Source organism: Salmo trutta, chromosome 24, assembly GCF_901001165.1.
Source record: "Salmo trutta chromosome 24, fSalTru1.1, whole genome shotgun sequence".
In the NCBI taxonomy this organism is placed as follows: domain Eukaryota; kingdom Metazoa; phylum Chordata; class Actinopteri; order Salmoniformes; family Salmonidae; genus Salmo; species Salmo trutta.
The window spans coordinates 24335858-24357498 of NC_042980.1; the positions used below are offsets into that span (position 1 = coordinate 24335858).

A 21641-nucleotide genomic window follows, 5' to 3' on the forward strand; every position below is an offset into this window, starting at 1 on the left:
GCCTGGCTCGTTGCGAACTGTGTGAATACTATTTCTTCCTAACAAAGACAGCCAACTTCGCCAAACGGGGGATGATTTAACAAAAGCGCATTTGCGAAAAAAGCACAATCGTTGCACGACTGTACCTAACCATAAACATCAATGCCTTTCTTAAAATCAATACACAGAAGTATATATTTTTAAACCTGCATATTTAGCTAAAATAAATCCAGGTTAGCAGGCAATATTAACCAGGTGAAATTGGGTCACTTCTCTTGCGTTCATTGCACGCAGAGTCAGGGTATATGCAACAGTTTGGGACGCCTGGCTCGTTGCGAACTAATTTGCCAGAATTTTAGGTAATTATGACATAACATTGAAGGTTGTGCAATATAACAGGAATATTTAGACTTAGGGATGCCAAACGTTAGATAAAATATGGAACGGTTCCATATTTCACAGAAAAAAATTAACTTTTTTTCCCCCCCGAGATGATAGGTCATTAATATGGTTGATTCCGGAAACTAAGGCTCGTATTTCTGTGTGTTTATTATATTATAATTAAGTCTATGATTTGATATTTGATAGAGCAGTCTGACTGAGCGGTGGTAGGCACCAGCAGGCTCGTAAGCATTCATTCAAACAGCACTTTCGTGCGTTTGCCAGCAGTTCTTCGCAATGCTTCAAGCATTGCGCTGTTTATGACTTCAAGCCTATCAACTCCCAAGATTAGGCTGGTGTAACCGATGTGAAATGGTTAGCTAGTTAGTGGGGTGCGCGCTAATAGCGTTTCAAACGTCACTCGCTCTGAGACTTAGTTGTTCCCCTTGCTCAGCATGGGTAACGCTGTTTCGAAGGTGGCTGTTGTCGATGTGTTCCTGGTTCGAGCGAGGAGAGGGATGGAAGCTATACTGTTACACTGGCAATACTAAAGTGCCTATAAGAACATCCAATAGTCAAAGGTATATGAAATACAAATCGTATAGAGAGAAATAGTCCAATAATTCCTATAATAACTACAACCTAAAACTTATTACCTGGGAATATTGAAGACTCATGTTAAAAGGAACCACCAGCTTTCATATGTTCTCATGTTCTGAGCAAGGAAGTTAAACGTTAGCTTTTTTACATGGCACATATTGCACTTTTACTTTCTTCTCCAACACTTTGTTTTTGCATTATTTAAACCAAATTGAACATGTTTCATTATTTATTTGAGGCTAAATTGATAGTATTTATGTATTATATTAAGTTAAAATAAGTGTTCATTCAGTATTGTTGTAATTATAAAAAATAAAAAAAATTATATATATATATATTTTTTTAAATCGTCTGATTAATCGGTATCGGCTTTTTTTGGCCCTCCAATAATCGGTATCGGCATTGAAAAATCATAATCGGTCGACCTCTAATTGATAGTCAGATCTGGTGATACCCGTGATCTGAAAAAACGTAAGTGTTTTAAAATGCCTAAGTACAATAGATGTTGGCAAAATACCTCCGTGCACAAAAGCTGCAGATTAGGAGCAGCACGCGGAACGGGTGTGTGTCTATGTGTGTCCTCAACTTGCAGCGGGCAGCCAAGTTTGCTGTCATTCAGTTAAAATCCGCATCAGCGGTTCATATTTTTTCCCTACCCTTGCCCCACTTGTTAGATATTATGCACATTGATAGCTTGATCGCAAATGACTTCGCCATGTGATTTATCATAGTAGTAGGCAGCAGCAATCTAAATTATCTGATGGAAAACATGCAAGGAAAATTGATCGGGAGAAATTGAGGCGAGTGGACGAAGAAATTCAGCTTCACTCTATCCAATCAGAGCAGCAGGATCAACTTACAGCCCACCCTTCTCTTTACAGACAGCCAGTTGAGTTATTTAGACCACACAGAACATCGCACGACTGACTGGCATTAGAAAGATTGGTTTTTCCAATCACGGATACTAACCTGAAAATTGCCCATATCGGTTACGATACTACGATACTCGTTTTGTCCGATCACTAGGAACACTGCTAGTGTGGGCCATGAGGGGAGAGTGGGGTTGTGTGGGCCATGAGAGGGCACCAGGGTCTCATTACCTACAGCTGTTAAATGATCCCCTCAGGGGACACTAAGCTGCCCTGCCTGCTGTACAACCCACCCCCCACACTCCCCAGTCCCAATCCCCACCCCCCACTGTACCAGCCCAGCGCAATCTGTGCCTGGCTGGCTGACTGCCTGGACACCACTGGGAAAATACAAAACACAGGACACACCATCTGCAAGGCCACTGCAGGATAGATTACTGATTAATCCATTATTTTATAAAGACCATGATGAGTGTTGAAGGGGCAACACCTGCCTTTTAATATATGAGCAGGGCTCATTAAAACAGACACACAACATTTGTCATTGGGTAGCCGAGGGAGGAGGGCTACGTAAATAGATGCCTTCTGGTCTGTGGTGTGGTCTGGTCAGGGCGATACAGAGTGAGATCACTGCTCTACCCTGTAATGGGCTCTGATGACAGTTGAACCCAATAAGAGACAAATTAACCCTTTAGAGTAGGACCAGGCCGGGAGCACAGCTGCAGCCTTTTATAGTACCCTCCTAGGGCCCCTTCCCTCCCACGGGCCAGGCCCTGGTGTGTACAGAGGCAAGTGTGAACACTAGGAAGTACACTATAGGGGAGGTTTGAGCGTATAATGATGTAATAGTACTAGAGGGTAGCGTTACCAGTAGTAAGTTCCATATTACACGGACCAAATATAAACACAACATATAAAGTGTTGGTCCCATGTTTCATGAGCTGAAATACATTTTTTTCAACTCTGGACTTAGGCGACCCCAAAAAAACACTTACAGACCGCCCAAAGTTTTCAATGGGAGAAAGATCGTTGTATCCACACACTGGGCCCAGCATAACACATCCCTCAGAGAACACACTGGATGGTCTTATCTGTCACTGCTCAAACTCACAAGTAGGCTAGAGAGTTTTATTCATTGTGAGTTATGTTATGCTAGGTCTATTCATAAAACAATAAATAAAATTAGTTTGATACTCTTGATTTGGTTGAAACTCCTCTCGATCCAGGCAGTTTTCAGTGAGTGGAAAATCTGGAAAGAGAATACTACCTCATTAGTGACAATAAACTGAAATTAAATGTTTTAACACATTTAACAGGGCTAAATATTTCCAGCCAACTTCTCATAGACAGGGTATTTCCTTAAGCAGAGCAGGCAGCTAGCCCGGCCATAATAAAATGACAGTGATGGGCTTGGCTCTTCTTTAGAAACCACAGCAGGAAACATGCAGTGATCCGGGAATTAATAACGGACAGAAACCTCTATCACCAATCATTATGGAACGTCATGAAGTTCAACAGTCAAGCCTTATTGCCTAATCTCGTGTGTAATATTAAAACTCAAATAGAACAATAACCCAGCTGGAAAATGTTTAGTTCCGTGCAGAACAGAGCAAACCAAGCCACACAGAGCTAGAACAGATGATTGTATGTGTTTTCACAACAGGCATGGGCATAGAAAAAAGCATTGTCTAAAATCCATAACCGTGTGCTTTACATGTTGGCATCATTGAAGCACATCTGAATCCCTAGAGACTGAAGTGGAGGGAGACTAAACTGCCTCCTTGGACAACCCCAGGACTGGTCATAGAACTGAAGGTGACTACACCAGGGGTGGCCTACCACCTCCCTCTAGGATGGCCAACCCTGGTCATTAGAACCACACCATAGTTTAACAGGCAGTGGCCTGTTAAACCCCAGGCCACACAGCTGCAGACACCTCGTCTGTGGAGCATGAGGGGGCCTATAGTCTTTTAACAGTCTCAGGCTAGAGCCTTGGCTTGCTCCTCCTCACTAGCTAGAGTGAGAGTTAGCAGACTATACAGTTAAGATGTTCATTTAACTAGGCAAGCCAGTTAAAAACAAATTCTTATTTACAATGATGGCCTACAACGGCCAAACCCGGACGATGCTGGGCCAATTGTGCGCCGCCCTATGGGACTCCCAATGATGGCCGGCTGTGATAAAACAACCTAGAAACAGTTTTATTTATTTGCAACAGCTTCTGTTTATTTAGTTAATGACTATACCTGCTCCTTCCATTCCTAAAGATTAAAGATTAATCTTTAAGAGATGAGTGGAACTGAAACAATGGCACAGAAGTGCGTGCCAGTTTTCCCTACAGCGGCAACACCAATGGCCAGGGGCAGCCAGGGTCATGCTCATTAGGCACGAAATGGAAGAAAAGTGGTACTAGGAACATGCACATGTCCAATAAGAAACACTTGCTGTTGTTTCTGTGTGCCCTAATGAACAGGACCCTCAACCCTGCATGACACAGCTGTGGTCTGCCCATCAGTTTTGTTCCTACTGATGGTTTTAGGGTGTTTAAGTCTAATGAGGATCAACTAGAGGAGATGAGGGAGAGGAGGGGTTAAGAGGATTCTGAGGGAGAGGGAAGCAGAAGATGGAATCAGAGAGGAGAGGAAGGTTAGGGTTTGAAGGGGAGCAGAGAAGGGAGGCTCACACACACACATCGCACTGAATGTGGATCTATCGTTCATCTGCCGATCGTTCAGTGCACTGTGTTTTAGGGAACACCCGATGTAGATTTCTGACTGCCAACATTTTTCACATGATTCTACATGTAAAATCGGTGTGCACTCAGTTTGCAAATTACATTCAGGTGCTATGTACTCTCGGCCAGCAAACGCTATTGGTGAGTCTGAGACCTTAGGGTTTGGAGGGGAGCAGAAGAGGGGATAAGAGCACAGAAGAGGGGTTACGGTTAGGAAGGAAGGACCAGAAGACCTCCCTATGTTACTTAATTAAAGCCTAGCACTGATCCCCTTTAGGCTAGCCTAACCAATCAGAAAGCCACAATGGCCCCAGCCCCGCTTGGAAAATCAGCTTCCAAACCCACAAAGACTAATGAAAAATAAGAACCATTCTGGCATGGGAAAAAAAGAGCATTGGTTTGGAAAGAGCAAAGTCTATGAATGAACACCTTGTTATTGTGTAATTTTTTTAAATAAACAAGTGTCATGTTGCTTAAAGTGATTGGAACAAACGAACCATGGCACATTATGGTGAACGGATGTGGGTGTGTTCTTCCCTGAATAATTTAAGTTTTGGGAATTACATTATGTCAGCTCTACTAATTTTATAACCCTTTAAGTGAGAATCAATCCATTGAGGAGTGAGTCAGGATAATCATTTAGACAGTAGGATCAAACCATTCATGGATGAATTAACTAATGGCTTCTTATCATCCATATAGTCACGATTATAAAATCACGCTTATACGTCAGGATGTGTGTGCGTAGCGAAAAAACGTTAAATAATGGACTCCTTTTTGTTAACATTTTGGAGCGTTTAGTTTTGTATGAAAACACTATATACAGTATTCAGACCCCTTGAATTTTTCCACATTTTGTTACAGCCTTATTCTAAAATCGCTTAATAGTTTCCCCCTCAATCTACACACAACACCCCAAAATGACAAAGCAAAAACAGTTTATTTACATTTTTGTTAATTTATTAACAATGAAAAATTGAAATATCACATTTACATAAGTATTCAGACCCTGTACTCAGTACTTTGTTGAAGCAGCGATTACAGCATCAAGTCTTCTTGGGTATGACACTACAAGCTTGGCACACCTGTATTTGGGGAGTTTCTCCAATTCCTCTCTGCAGATCCTCTCAAGCTCTGTCATGTTGGATGGGAAGCGTTGCTGCACAGATATTTTCAGGTCACTCCAGAGATGTTCGATCGGGTTCAAGTCTGGGCTCTGGCTGGGCCACTCAAGGACATTCAGAGACTCGTCCCGAAGCCACTCCTGCGTTGTCTTGGCTGTGTGCTTAGGGTCGTTGTCCTGTTGGAAGGTGAACCTTCGCCCCAGTCTGAAGTCCTGAGCACTTTGGAGCAGGTGTTCATCAAGGATCTCTCTGTACTTTGCCTTGATCCTGACTAGTCTCCCAGTCCCTGCCGCTGAAAAACATCCCCACAGCATGATGCAGCCACCACCATGCTTCACCATAGGGATGGTGCCAGGTTTCCTCCAGGCGTGACGCTTGACATTCAGGCCAAAGAGTTCAATCTTGGTTTCATCAGACCAGAGAATCTTGTTTCTGTGTCTTTAGGTGCCTTTTGGCAAACTCCAAGTGGGCTGTCGTGCCTTTTACTGAAGAGTGGCTTCCGTCTGGCCACTCTACCATAAAGGCCTGATAGGTGGAGTGCTGCAGAGATGGTTGTCCTTCTGGAAGGTTCTCCCATCGCCACAGAGGAACTCTGGAGCTCTTTCAGAGTGACTATTGGGTTATTGGTCACCTCCGTGAACAAGGCCCTTCTCCCCGATTGCTCAGCCTGGGGAGGGCCAGCCCTAAGAAGAGTCTTGGTGGTTCCAAACTTCTTCCATTTAAGAATGGAGGCCACTATGTTCTTAGGGACCTTCAATGCTGCAGAAATGTTTTGGTACCCTTCCCCAGATCTGTGCCTTGACACAATCCTGTCTCGGAACTCTAATGACAATTCCCCCGACCTCATGGCGTGGTTCTTGCTCAGACATGCACTGTCAACTGTGGGACCTTATATAGACAGCTTTGTGCCTTTCCAAATTATGTCCAATCAATTGAATTTACCACAGGTGGACGCCAATCAAGTTGTAGAAACGTCTCAAGGATGATCAATGGAAACAGGATGCACTTGAGGTCAATGAGTCTCATAAAAAAGATTCTGAATTCTTATGTAAATAGGGTGTGTTATTTATTTGTAATACATTTGCAAAATTGTCAAAAAACCTTTTTTCGTTTTGTCATTATGGTGTATTGTGTGTAGATTGCAGAGGATTTGTTTTAAATGTAATCAATTTTAGAATAAAGCTGTAACGTAACAAAATGTGGAAAAAGTCAAGGGGTCTGAAGGGGTACTTCCCTGTATGTGTGTGTGTGTGTGTGTGTTCTTTTTTTCTATGTAAATACCCAAAGCAGCCTTGGGTCGCAGGCCTAAAGGACCACTTAGCTGAGCAGACCTGAATGTTTGGAGATCTTGCTAAGATTTACTTATTTCATTTAATTCAAGTTGTTTTACGGCTCGGGTGACCTTTGAAAGAATAGTTTGGTGTGGTAAAATAAACAGGGTTTTCTGGAGGAGCGGCTCATTCATCTGTGAACTAACTAGTCAAAACTGCATCCCAAATGGGACCCTTATCTCTATAAAGTGTACTAATTTGGAATGGGGAAAAGTAGTGTGCTATATAGGGAATAGGGTGCCATTTGGGACGTGCACACAATGATGCTTTCCTCTCTATTACGCTGTCGACAAGCTGCATTAACTCCCACTGCCTATCCTGTTGGGCTGATCCAATTCTCCACTTAGTCATATAGCAAGCCCACACTGTTGTCTTTTGTCTCGTAGATTTGATAATGGTAACCGAGGGAAATGGCTGTAGATTCAAATCAACACCATTCCAAATAGTGGCCTAGGTACTACAGGGCCTTATTCATAAAGCACCTTCAAGTAGGAATGTTGTGCTTTTCCTCATGCAGTATCAGCATCAATATTCTAGAGCATAATTCTATCACATAGCTTGCATAACTTAGATAGATCATTAACTCAAGCTCAAACCTCCCGGTCTGCAAACTCAGTGAAATTCCATGGCCTGCAGTGATACATATTTGTCTGCTCTGTTTTGAATTCCAGCTAAGCTAAGGAAAATACAGAAATGTTCTATTCAAATCAGTTTCCCCACCACAGATGACCATCTCCAGCTGCCTTGGGGGATGTTTTTCATCAATATCATCCTTCTGTGACTGCATTGTCTCTGCCTCTGAAAATGGTGAATTGAACTTAAGATCGTATCTAAGGAAGCAAAATGGCGGAGCATCCGATGAATATTGTTTGTGAATCATGATCCTCAATTACTTCCAAAACTGTCATACAGAACCTCAAGCAACACTGAGTTGTAGCAGTGACTGACTTCTCCAGTCATGTTCAGCCCTGAATATGGCATTTCCTCATCGTTTTCAGTGGTGGTGAGACAGTGACAGACAGGCTTAACATGTGGCAGTGGTCTGGACTCAGTCGTCTCAAGTTACACAGAGCTGGTGGTCAGTCAGCAAAACAAAGACAGAATGACAGGTCCAGATGGCCTGACGGGGGCAAGATTAAGATGGATGTTATGGAGCGTTTTGGTTTGGGCCACGACAGACAGCCACTTCAGGACCTCTGAGGGGGACTAATCCTTTAGGCTGAAACCAAACTAGGGGTTGTGTCTCTAATGGCATCTTATTCCCTACATAGTGTACTACTTTTGACCAGGGTCCATAGGGCACTACATTGAGAATAGAGTGCCATTTGGGACGGAGAGCAGTGAACTGTTGCGCTGTGTTTACCGTATATACTCCTCTTAGTTAACAGTTTAGCATCAGGTGAGATTTTCCTGCCATGTTATAACTCTTGACTACGAACAAGAAACTCTGTCTGACTAGCAAGTGATATATAACATACAGTACATTCAGAAACATTGGGACAAGTTGAGTCAGCGTTTTACATGCATGTTGTGTCACCTGGATCTGTCCCCCGCCGATTCGGATAACCATTTAAGCCTAGATTGGCATCTTTCAACATAACCTGTCTATCTGAGAGGATTTAAGAGAGCTGAAAACCTACTGAGTAGCAACGTTGAACGCAGAATGTACTGTAGGAAAGTATCAGACATGGCACTGGGAGATACTAATTGAGTAAGGTGGACTTAATGCACGTATAACGACAGACAACACTTTAAACCGAAGATCAGTGTAAACTATAACAGGTAGGGTGTGTGTGTGTGTGTGTCTGCATCTGGCAACTGTTACTTAATCTGAAATCTTTACTGAGAGGAATGAAGCGTTGACTGTCCAACTCCTCTTTACTGTTCAATGGGCCCTATGATGGCCTGCAATGGTGCATTGTCTCAAGTTGAGCCCAGAGCCCCATGGGCCTATAAATCCAGGGCCTCGGTTAACACTCTCTCCCCATCTAAGAGCTCTGTTTCTGTGCCATGATGGGCAAAACAGATGCCCTGGATCAGCTCCAGATCCAATAGCAATGTGGGCCCTGGGCTAGGAAGGCTGATGTCAGCATAAGAGAGGAGAGGAAGTAGAGCACTTCTTTTAAACAAGAGTGATGAAGCTAGTGGAAGAGAAACTGCAGGTGAGAGAAAGACTGTGAACAGCAGTGGGTCTGGAGACCGAGAGAGAATGGAAAACATCCTTTAAGGAAGGAGATTGCCAAAAGAAACAGCTGAACACATCTGCCCTGTTTGACTGTCCTGCTGTCTGCTGAGTCACCACATGTGAAGAGAAAGAGGGGGTTCTGGAACAGGAGCAGGCCCTTTGAAGCATAAGCTCTAGTATAAATAAAATACCCTTTCATTTGTCTGGCGGTCTTTCTGTGAGGAGCCTGTCGGTGCTGGAACAGCTAAGGGATCTCCCCTACTCCCTCCTTCTCTTTCTTTCGCCCTCCCTCCCTCTTTTTCTTTCTTTCTTTCTTTCTTTCGCCCTCCACCCATGGAGTGCCTGCTCCAGCCCAGGGATACGGCAGGCAGGGAAGCAAATTGACGAGTGTTGGCCTTTGTTTTACCGTGTCAGAGCAGCAGGACCAGAAGGGTGCCTACTTTGTTTTACTGTGGCAAAGCAGCAGGACCTGCAGGGCACCTACTTTGTTTTACTGTGGCAGAGCAGCAGGACTAGCAGGGCACCTACTTTGTTTTACTGTGGCAGAGCAGCAGGACCAGCAGGGCACCACATATCCTGAGGCTGCATTTATTGTAGCCGGGGATTTTAACAAGGCTAATCTGAAAACAAGGCTCCCAAAATTCTATCAGCATATCGGTTGTGCAACCAGGGCAGGTAAAACCCTGGATCATTGTTATTCTAACTTCCGCGACGCATATAAGGCCCTCCCCCGCCCTCCCTTTGGAAAAGCTGACCACGACTCCATTTTGTTGCTCCCAGCCTATAGACAGAAACTAAAACAGGAAGCTCCCGCCCTCAGGTCTGTTCAACGCTGGTCCGACCAATCGGATTCCACGCTTCAAGATTGCTTCGATCACGTGGACTGGGATATGTTCCGCACTGCTGCGAACAACCACATTGACGAATACGCTGACTCGGTGTGCGAGTTCATTAAACCTGTTAAGGACAGACGTTCCGCTAGCGGAACCCCGTTCCGCCTGCGGAACCCCTAGCCAACAGCATCGCACGGCGCGAAATACAAAACCAACTAAATTACCACAATTCAATTTTCTCAAACAATCAACTATTTTACACCATTAATCTAACCACATTGTCCGATTTCAAAAAGGCTTTACAGCAAAAGCAAAACATTAGATTATGTTAGGAGAGTACATAGACACAAATAATGGTATTTATTTATTTATTTATTTATTTTACCTTTATTTAACCAGGTAGGCAAGTTGAGAACAAGTTCTCATTTACAATTGCGACCTGGCCAAGATAAAGCAAAGCAGTTCGACAACATACAAAAACTCAGAGTTACACATGGAGTAAAACAACATACAATCAATGATACAGTAGAAAAATAAGACTATATACAATGTGAGCAAATGATGTGAGATAAGGGAGGTAAAGGCAAAAAAGGCCATGGTGGCAGAGTAAATAAAGTATAGCAAGTAAAACACTGGAATGGTAGATTTCTTATTTGAAGAAAGTTCAAAGTTAAAATATAAATAATATGGTGCAAAGGAGCAAAATAAATAAAATAAAATAAATAAAGTAGGGGAAGAGGTAGTAGTTTGGGCTAAATTATAGATGGGCTATGTACAGGTGCAGTGATCTGTGAGCTGCTCTGATAGCTGGTGCTTAAAGCTAGTGAGGGAGATAAGATAAGGGAGATAATCACACAGCCATTTTCCAAGCAAGCATATAATGTCACATAAACCCAAACCACAGCTAAATGCAGCACTAACCTTTGATGATCTTCATCAGATGACACTCCTAGGCCATTATGTTATACAATACATGCATGTTTTGTTCAATCAAGTTCATATTTATATCAAAAACCAGCTTTTTACATTAGCATGTGATGTTCAGAACTAGCATACCCACCGAAAACATACGGTGAATTAAATTACTCATGATAAACGTTCACAAAATACATAAATTATTTTAAGAATTATAGATACAGAACTCCTTTATGCAATCGCAGTGTCAGATTTTAAAATAGCTTTTCGGCGAAAGCACATTTTGCAATATTCTGAGTACATAGCTCGGCCATCACGGCTAGCTATTTTGACACCCACCAAGTTTGGGGCTCACTAAACTCAGAATTACTATTAGAAAAATTGGATTACCTTTGCTGTTCTTCGTCAGAATGTACTCCCAGGACTTCTACTTCAATAACAAATGTTGTTTTGGTTCTAAATAATCCATAGTTATATTCAAATAGCTCCGGTTTTTTTTGTGCGTTCAGGTCACTATCCGAAGGGTGACGCGCGAGCGCATTTCGTGACAAAAAATGTGTAAATATTCCATTACCGTACTTAGAAGCATGTCAAACGCTGTTTAAAAATATAAAATGTTATGCTATTTTTCTCGTAAAATAGCGATAATATTCCAACCGGGCAACATTGTATTCATTCAAAGGCTGAAAGAAAAAAATGGAGTAGTCTCGTGACTGCGCATCTCCAGTCTCACTGTCCCCAGGCTGACCACTTACAAATTCTGCTGCTGTTCTTCGCCCCGAGACAGCAGACACCCCATTCCACTTTCTGGCGGCTTTAGAGAGCCAATGGAAGCCTTAGAAAATGTCACGTTACAGCACAGATGCTGTATTTTCGATAGAGATGCAACAGAAGGACAACAAATTGTCAGACAGGGCACTTCCTGTATGGAATCTTCTCAGGTTTTGGCCTGCCATATGAGTTCTGTTATACTCACAGACACCATTCAAACAGTTTTAGAAACTTTAGAGTGTTTTCTATACAAATCCACTAATAATATGCATATTCTAGTTTCTGGGCAGGAGTAGTAACCAAATTAAATCGGGTACGTTTTTTATCCAGCTGTGAAAATACTGCCACCTATCCCAAAGAAGTTAATAAGTGCATCGGTGATGTCGTACCAACAGCGTCTATTAAAACATTCCCCAACCAGAAACCATGGATTGATGGCAGCATTCGCGCAAAACTGAAGGCGCGAACCACTGCTTTTAATCAGGGCAAAGTGACCGGAAACATGACCAAATATAAACAGTGTAGCTATTCCCTCCGCAAGGCAATCAAACAAGCTAAGCGTCAGTACAAAGACAAAGTGGAGTCACAATTCAACGACTCAGACACGAGAGCTATGTGGCAGGGTCTACAGTCAATCACGGACTACAAAAAGAAAAATCAGCCCCGTCGCGGATCACGATGCCTTGCTCCCAGACAGACTAAACAAGTTTTTTGATACCAAAACCTGCGGGCTCTCCTTCACTGCTGCCAACGTGAGTAAAACATTTAAACGTGTTAACCCTCGCAAGGCTGCAGGCCCAGACAGCATCCCCGGCCGTGTCCTCAGAGCATGCGCAGACCAGCTGGCTGGTGTGTTTACAGACATATTCAATCAATCCTTATCCCAGTCTGCTGTCCCCACATGCTTCAAGAGGGCCACCATTGTTCCTGTTCCCAAGAAAGCTAAGGTAAATGAGCTAAATTACTATCGCCCCATAGCACACACTTCTGTCATCATGAAGTGCTTTGATAGACTAGTCAAGGACCATATCACCTCCACCCTACCTGACACCCTAGACCCACTCCAATTTGCTTACCGACCCAATAGGTTCACAGACGACGCAATCGACATCACACTGCACACTGCCCTAACCCATCTGGACAAGAGGAATAACTATGTGAGAATGCTGTTCATCGATTACAGCTCAGCATTTAACACCATAGTACCCTCCAAACTCGTCATTAAGCTCGAGACCCTGGGTCTCGACCCTGCCCTGTGAAACTGGGTCCTGGACTTCCTGACGGGCCGCCCCCAGGTGGTGAGGGTAGGTAACATCTCCACCCCGCTGATCCTCAACACTGGGTCCCCACAAGGGTGCGTTCTCAGCCCTCTTCTGTACTCCCTGTTCACCCACGACTGCGTGGCCATGCACGCATCCAACTCAATCATCAAGTTTGCAGACGACACTATAGTGGTAGGCTTGATTACAAACAACGACGAGACGTCCTACAGGGAGGAGGTGAGGGCCCTCGGAGTGTGGTGTCAGGAAAATAACCTCGCACTCAATGTCAACAAAACGAAAGAGATGATCGTGGACTTCAGGAAACAGCAGAGGGAGCAGCCCCCCATCCATATCGACGGGACAGTAGTGTAGAGGGTGGAGAGTTAAGTTCCACGGCGTACACATCCCGGACAAACTGAAATGGTCCACCCACACAGACAGCGTGGTGAAGAAGGCGCAGCGGCGCTTCTTCAACCTCAGGAGGCTGAAGAAATTTGGCTTGTCACCAAAAACACTCACAAACTTTTACAGATGCACAATCGAGAGCATCCTGTCGGGCTGTATCACCGCCTGGTACGGCAGCTGCTCCGCCCATAACTGGAAGGCTCTCCAGAGGGTAGTGAGGTCTGCACAACGCGTCCTGGAGTGCAAACTACCTGCCCTCCAGGACTCCTACACCACCCGATGTCACAGGAAGGCCAAAAAGATCAAGGACAGCAACCACCGCCTGTTCACCCTGCTAACATCCAGAGGGCGAGGTCAGTACAGGTGCATCAAAGCTGGAACCGAGAGACTGAAAAACAGCTTCTATCTCAAGGCCATCAGACTGTTAAACAGACATCACTAACATTGAGTGGCTGCTGCCAACATACTGACTCAACTCCAGCCACTTTAATGATGGGAAAATGTATGAAATCAATTTATCACTTGCCACTTTATATTATTTATTAGATAATGTTTACATAACCTACATTATTCATCTCATATGTATATACTGAACGCCATACCATCTACTGCATCTTGCCATCTTGATGTAATTAGATGTATCACTAGCCACTTTAAAACAATGCCACTTTATATAATGTTTTCATAACCTACATTACTCATCTCATATGTATATACTGTACTCTATACCATCTACTGCATCTTGATGTAATGTATCACTAGCCACCTTAAACAATGCTGCTTTATATGTTTTCATACCCTACAATACTGATATCATATGTATATACTGTACTTTACACTTCTGTGTACAAGGTAGTTGTTGTGGAATTGGTAGATTACTTGTTAGATATTACTGCATGGTGGGAACTAGAAGCACAAGCATTTCGCTACACTTGCATTAACACCTGCTAACCATGTGTATGTGACAAATACATTTAATTAGATTTTTTTACTGTGGCAGAGCAGCAGGACCAGCGGGGCACCTACTTTGTTTTACTGTGGCAGAGCAGCAGGACCAGCAGGGCACCTACTTTGTTATACTGTGGCAGAGCTGTGCAGCAGGGCCTCTGGGCTGGCTCTGGCACCGCTGTGGAGGGACAGGCAGATGGCCACCTGCTGGAGGGGTTCTGAGAGGAGGCCCCTCACTACCTAACTGTCTGTACCCCAAAACAAGGTCTAGTGTGTGGGACAGAGCACAGCACGTCCTCCATCTCATTACTGGTTCATTTGGTTGAACTGTTGTTAAACCATACTGGTCCTTGGAAATCACAATGGGAACAGTAAACTGAACAGTGAACTCAAAAGGAGGCAAAACAAAAACCTCTCCGCCAACCTACTGGCCGAGATGTGCATTGTCTGTTGGGCTCAAATGTTTCTGTGTGCGTCAATCAATGCCGTTCACTTGTGTGTTTGACATTTTGCCTGAAACATCAGGCATTTATAAACAGGGGCTTTGTTGCCCGTGGCCTCAACTTGGACCAAAAGACACATCCTACACAACAACATGCCAGCAGTGGGGTGGAGGTAGACGGCTCTACACAAAGATAGGGTGGAGGAAGGACCTAGACAAGGCACTCACATGTGTGGGCTGAGCTCGTAGAAGTTCCTGTTGCGATACTCCTCCACCTTCTGTGGTGTGTAGATGGGGAGAGACCTGTAGGGGTTCATGGAGATCACCACACTGCCGATGTAGGTCTGCAGAGAGAGGGAACAAGACACCAGGGTATGATTATTAGACATTAGATATCACTACGCTGCCTATGTAGGTCTGCAGAGAGAGAGAGCGCGATATAGAGTAGAGTGAGAGACATCAGGGTGTGATGGATTAACTAGTGTTCAGAGAATTTCTCTCAGGTAAGGCATACTGCTATGGTGTCTGAAAGTGGTCTTGCTCAGCTCTGCTCTCAGGGAAGCACTGAGGTGAGATGAGTTTCATTTTTTCATCCTCAGCTCTTCCCAGCTGGGAATTCTATCCTGCTGCATTGTTCAGGCATGCGGGAGCTAGAAAGGAGTGGAAAGAGCATCAGCATGGGAGACTTAAAAACAAAGGAAAAATGTCTGGAATCCCGGGATGCGGCTTCTCCCGTGACACCCATATCAGAGGGGAGTCTGGTAGATAGAGGAATGTAGGGGTGGTGGGCACGAGAAGAGGGGGGTTTGGGTGAGACTACATCTCCAAATGGTGATGGCTGATATTAAAGGCACTGGACTCAAGTCATTGAAACAGATTTTGTCGGAAAGAAATGGGACAGCTTGATGCAGCCGGGTCATTCTTTTAGCACATTCTCTATGTACAGTACATCTTATTTCTATAAATTATGATTGTGCAAAACATGAACTTATGTACTTTGTCATTGTTGCTTAGAGTATGTTATGAAAATGATACATAATAACTTCACATTTGGCATCTTTCCCTGGCTCCATTTATTACTGCAGAGTGTGAGACTGACGACAGTACGTCATTTCTGAAAGATCTCAGTCACACTGTAAACCGTACATTGAGAACAACTCCTGATCCTCTCCACTCTCTCTGTTAAAATGGAAGTTCTATAACCCGCTCAGAACAGGAGAACCAGACCTTTCCAAGGAATGGACAAGACAAATGGAGTGCTCAGAATAAAAGCAAACACTGGGTTGGTAGAGTCACTGCTAAACGACCAAGTGTGTTCAGGGCCATTAAGGCTGACGCGACAATGGCCCTTTTTAACAGGAAAAGCACGCAAGTACACGCACTCCCATGCTCTCTCTCAGCCTCCCATAATGAGTGCATGTACACTCCCTTCTCCCCCTGAATACCTCAGATAATTGTGGTACAACGGGACTGGAGGGATATACAGTAGAGAACATTATCAGGACTTAAGAGAAGGGAATGCTTAGTGTAAAAAATGATGTTCTCCCTCAGCAAGTGTTAAACTGGGTTTAGCCATAACTGAGTTATAACTGAGTTATAGAATTTAATATATTCTCAATGTATTTGACACTCACATTATGCTTTAATGTTTTATGGCAAAGAAAACAGGGGCTTTCCAACCACAGGGACAGTTGACCCTAACTGAACACCAGTCAATAATAATAGTAACCAGATCACTGTTAGTCCCATTATATAAGTGTGTTGTTGTGATCTCCCATAAAAAAAGGGCAACTTCAAAAACGAGTTCTTTCAAGGATGAAAGTTAAGCAGTGCTGAGTAAATTGCAGAGAAAGGGGAAATGTCTTCTTGCAGGACTTGGTAATTACAAGTTCCAAACAGTAAAAGAAAACACTTTGCTTCCTCATTCCAAGCTAAGCATTATAATCCAGACATCACAGTCTAACAACATTCCCATTAGATCTAAGCTAAAACAGCAAGACCTTTTCAAGGGAATATGTAGAGTCAACACAGACGAAATGTCACGCCTAAGCTGACATTTAAACGCGTGATTGACTTGGCTCATCAAAATAAATGGATGACATCAGAAGGGGAGCGGTCAAAAAAAAGGGTTGGCACTCATAGAAATCAGATATTTCTCGCAGGAATCAAATATTTTCTTCTAAATCTCAGATAAATACAACCATTGAGGTTGATGTTGTGGGCAGGGTGTCATGTACAACCGGTAAGGAACGAAAAGACCCAGTAAGATTCACCTCATGAATGAAAACAACTGACACCATAACAAGTACGAGGGACACTCACCTAACGGGCTTGTAGGGATTAGTAGCTAAATGTTGGCTGCAGCCAGTCAGCTTTTTAAACCCCTCCTGGTCAGTGGAGGTGGAAGACCCCACCCAAATGTTATTATTACTGTACTACTTTTATCACTATGGGGTAGAGCAGAGGTGATAAAGACTATTAGAAACTGGTTGGTTAAAACCCTGATTGGCTGACAGCATACCACGGGTATGACAAATGTTATTTTTACAGCTCTAATTACTTTGGTAACCACTTTATAGTAGCAATAAGGCACCTCAGGGGTTTATGGTATATGGCCAATATACCACGTCTAAGGGCTGTTTCCAGGCACTCTGATGCGTCGTTCATAAGAACAGCCCTTAGACGTGGTATATTGGCTATATTCCAGACCCCCTTGTGCCTTATTGCTTAAACATCCTCCCTAGACCATCGTTCCTGACTTCAGTTTCCTCAGTACTGGTTTACAGAGAGCCGTAGCTTACTTTCTGGCTTGTTGTGGAAAGATAAGAAACCAAGAATGAACCATAAACTGTCCATGTAAAGAAGCAAGGGTGGATTAGGTGTTCCTGAGTATTTGTATTACTTGTCTTATAATGCAAGATACCAATTGTCATGGGGTTATAAACATGGAGGAATAGTAGGCCGCTGGGAGTGGCTAGAGGAAAACATTCTAACAGAACATAGCAATTTGATCTCCATATAATCATTATGGTATTAGCTCAAGTTCCACTGGAAAATAGATAATCCACTACTTGAGTTTTCATGTGAAGTGGCAAAGATACGTCGTAAAAGGTTATCAAAGGAGCATCTCTCCCTTCATATCCAATATGGAACAACTCCTTGTTTACTGCAGAGAGAAAGACATTGGTTAATATTACCTGCCAACACCAAAATATCAGTCGTCAGGTGGAGCAGGTAGTAAGGGATGGTGATATCAAACCAATTAAAGAGTTGATAGCAGAGTTTGGCCTGAATTATATACAATTTCTACCCTATTTACAGATCAAAATCAATAATACAATTTATTTCTCAAAGGGTATTGATGTGGGATCTAAAAGTGTGATGGACAACAGAGGGGCAGGGCTGCTATAATGGGAAGGGAACGGTTTCCGCCTTAGACAAGCTTGTTGGCCTCTCCTCCCCAAACAACATCCTTACTCAGTTACGTTGGGAACAGGACTTGGGTGCATCTCTGACCGCAGTACAGTGGGATGCAATATGGAAAAATACAACATCAATATCCCAAATGTGTAAGGTATCAAATTAAAGGTTTTGCATATTACACCTCACAGGTTGAAAAAAATTTATCAAAGCCTTTCAGATTTGGGCTGTTATGGCTGCGATGGGGTTGGTACAGTAATGCATCTGTTACGGAAATGTCCAGCTACTAAAACATTTTGGACCGAGGTAGATATGTTATCTGGAATTTTGAATGCATGTATCCCACATTGTCCTGTGTGCCTGTCAGGAAGTAGGGTGGACAATATCCAACCTAGAACGACGCAACAAATCATTGCATTGGCCTTCCTGCCAGTCAAACGAACAATACTTAGGAATTGGAAAGACTGTAAACCACAGTGCTTCAGCATGGACATTTGGTTAAGGAAATTCATGGATTTATTGACTATGGAACAAGCAGCATCGGGCCTCCAGGACTATGACAATGGTCTCGGGGACATTATAGGAACATATGTAAATCAAAAAGCATAGCCTAGTATATTATATGCATGTGAATGGCGTTGAGCTTTACACCAGTCCAGCCGACGCTTGGCATTGCGCATGGTGATCTTAGGCTTGTCAGACAGGGCCACAGTGTCTCCCGACCCCTCCTGTCTCAGCCTCCAGTATTTATTCTGCAAAGTTTGTGTTGGGGGGCTAGGGTCAGTCTGTTATATCTGGAGTATTTCTCCTGTCTTGTCCTGTGTGAATTCTCTCCCTCTCCCTCTCCTTGGACCATGCCTCAGGACTACCTGATGACTCCTTGCTGTCCCCAGTCCACCTGGTCGTTCTGCTGCTCCAGTTTCAACTGTTCTGCCTGCGGCTATGGAACCCTGACCTGTTCACCGGATGTGCTACCTTGTCCCAGACCTGCTGTTTTCAACTCTCTAGAAACCGCATCAGCGGTAGAGATACTCTGAATGATCGGCTATGAAAAGCCAACTGACCTTTACTCCTGAGGTGCTGACCTGTTGCACCCTCTACAGCCACTGTGATTACTATTATTTGACCATGCTGGTCATCTATGAACATCTTGGCCATGTTCTGTTATAATCTCCACCCGGCACAGCCAGAAGAGGACTGGCCACCCCTCATAGCCAGGTTCCTCTAGATTTCTTCCTAGGTTCCGGCCTTTCTAGGGAGTTTTTCCTAGCCACCGTGCTTCTACCCTGGCATTGCTTGCCATTTGGGGTTTTAGGCTGGGTTTCTGTACAGTACTTTGTGACATCAGCTGATGTAAGAAGGGCTTTATAAATATATTTGATTGATTGTGTGCGGCTGCTCGGCCATGGAAACCCATTTCATGAAGGTCCCGATAAACAATTCTTGTGCTGATGTTTCCAGAGGAAGTTCGGAACTCGGTAGTGCCTGTTGCAACTGAGGACAGATGATTTTTACGAGTTACACGCTTCAGTACTCGCCGGTCCCGTTCTGTGAGCTTATGTGGCCTACCACTTCGCGGTTGAGCTGTTGTCGCTCCTAGATGTTTCCACTTCACAATAACAACACTTACAGTTGACCAGGGTAGCTCTAGCAGGGCAGAAATTTGACAAACTGCCTTGTTGGAAAGGTGGCCTATGACGGTGCCACGTTGAAAGTCACTGAGCTCTTCAGTAAGGCATTCTACTGCCAATGTTTCTAGGGAGATTGCATGGATGTATGCTCAATTTTATACACCTGTCAGCAATTGGTGTGGCTGAAATCCACTAATTTGAAGGGGTGTCCACATACTTTTGTGTATGTGTGTATATTACTGTTGAGGAAAAACTCATTTTCCAGTTTTATACAAGATATTGCCAGGAAGTTCCCTCTCAGGATAAAGCCAGAGTAACGTATTTACAAGTTGCACAGTCTTTAAATACTTCATCTACACAAAGAGCTGTTTACCCCTCAAAAGGAAGGTAAGCTTACAGAAGAGATACGTGGTAATTGGCTTTACTTCATTAACAGAATTGTACAAACAAGAACAGGTTCTGACCAATTCTCACAGCCTATGTGTCTAAGATAGGTGAGTGATAAGATCTTTAAAGAATAAACAGAGGAAACTAGATTTCTGCCTGGCTTTTAGTGCCCTAAAGTTAATGAGTCAGTCACAAATCACTCTGTGCGGTATGTAAAGAGGTTACTGGACAGAGTGGAAAATTACCAGTTGAATAGTATGATTCAACTCAAGCATTTATACAGCACTAGACTTCAACAAAACCAGCAGACTGACTTAGACCAACCATATGCTTTAGCCCCCCCCCCCCCCTCTATGTTACTGACTGTTTCCATTCAGTGCTCAGCTGTTGCACTGCTGGAAATCACATCTTTGTTGAGAGTCAATCAATCAAATTGTTGCAGATCTAGTCTGAATTTTGTCACATTAATCCAGATGAGTAGCTGCAATACATTTTCTCTTGGTAGGCCTATATCTTGGACCTACTTTCTACAACGCATGGGTCACCACATGCACTGAGCAGTTCTGAGTTTACCGTTCTTGACAGAGAAATTTGAGGGCAGCTTAGATGTCACAAACAACTCATAAAAACAGGAAGCGATATGAACTTAACTAAAATATCACCAAGCTGAGGGAGCCAGCCAATCATAGTTGAGCGTGGTGACATCAATCTCTGGGCTCTGACTTGGCTCTGTCCTAGTCAGCAGCGAGGAGAGAACCAGAGCCATAATCATAGAGGCTGATGTCTGGAGACGCCAACTCACAGATAGGCAGGGGTTCCTGGGAGAAGCCAGGGAGCAGAGCCCTGAGACAGAGCCCTCATCCAGCCTCTCTGTTCCAGACCTGGGTTCAAATATTATTCAGAATAATTTCAAATATGTTATATATGCTTTATTGAGGTTGCCTGTCTTAACGGACCAATAGAGTAGTGCCAAAACGGCACACCCTGCCAATCTGGCACTCAAGGCAGGCATGCGCAATCACTCAAAGTATTTGAAATATTTCAAATAGCATTGGAACACAGGTCTGCTCCATTCACCCCCCCCCCCCCACTCCCCAGGGAAGCGGCAGCAGCCAGTAGAATCTCCTCATCCCTGGAGCTCTGAATGTTCTGCCTCATTTGAGACATCTACATTCTTCAGTGATGTGACTTATTGATTGGTCAACTCAGGGCTTTGTGGTGAGGTTGCTGTATCTGTGCTGCTGTTTTTGAGGCCAGGGCTAAAATGAATAGGCTAAGCACAGGCTCTAGCAGTGAGTTAAGAAACAATGAATGATGCATCTGCAGATTGCTTAAGTGCACACTTTGTGTTTGTCTAAGCTAAGTGTAAACATGCACTTTTAGGGAGAGGGAAGCTGAAGGAACAATAACACAGCTGAACCACG

At 43.7% G+C, this 21641-nt stretch overlaps 1 protein-coding gene across 6 annotated transcripts in view; it reads right to left on the reverse strand.

Moving 5' to 3' along the window:
• The window catches only part of LOC115160970 (unconventional myosin-Ib), a 144105-nt gene that overhangs the window by 98280 nt on the left and 24184 nt on the right, over positions 1-21641 (reverse strand). For all 6 annotated transcript variants that reach the window (XM_029711588.1, XM_029711590.1, XM_029711587.1 and 3 more), the window contains exon 3: positions 15008-15123. In XM_029711588.1, coding sequence (XP_029567448.1) covers positions 15008-15123 — 116 coding nt within the window. The remainder of the gene's footprint in view (positions 1-15007; positions 15124-21641) is intronic.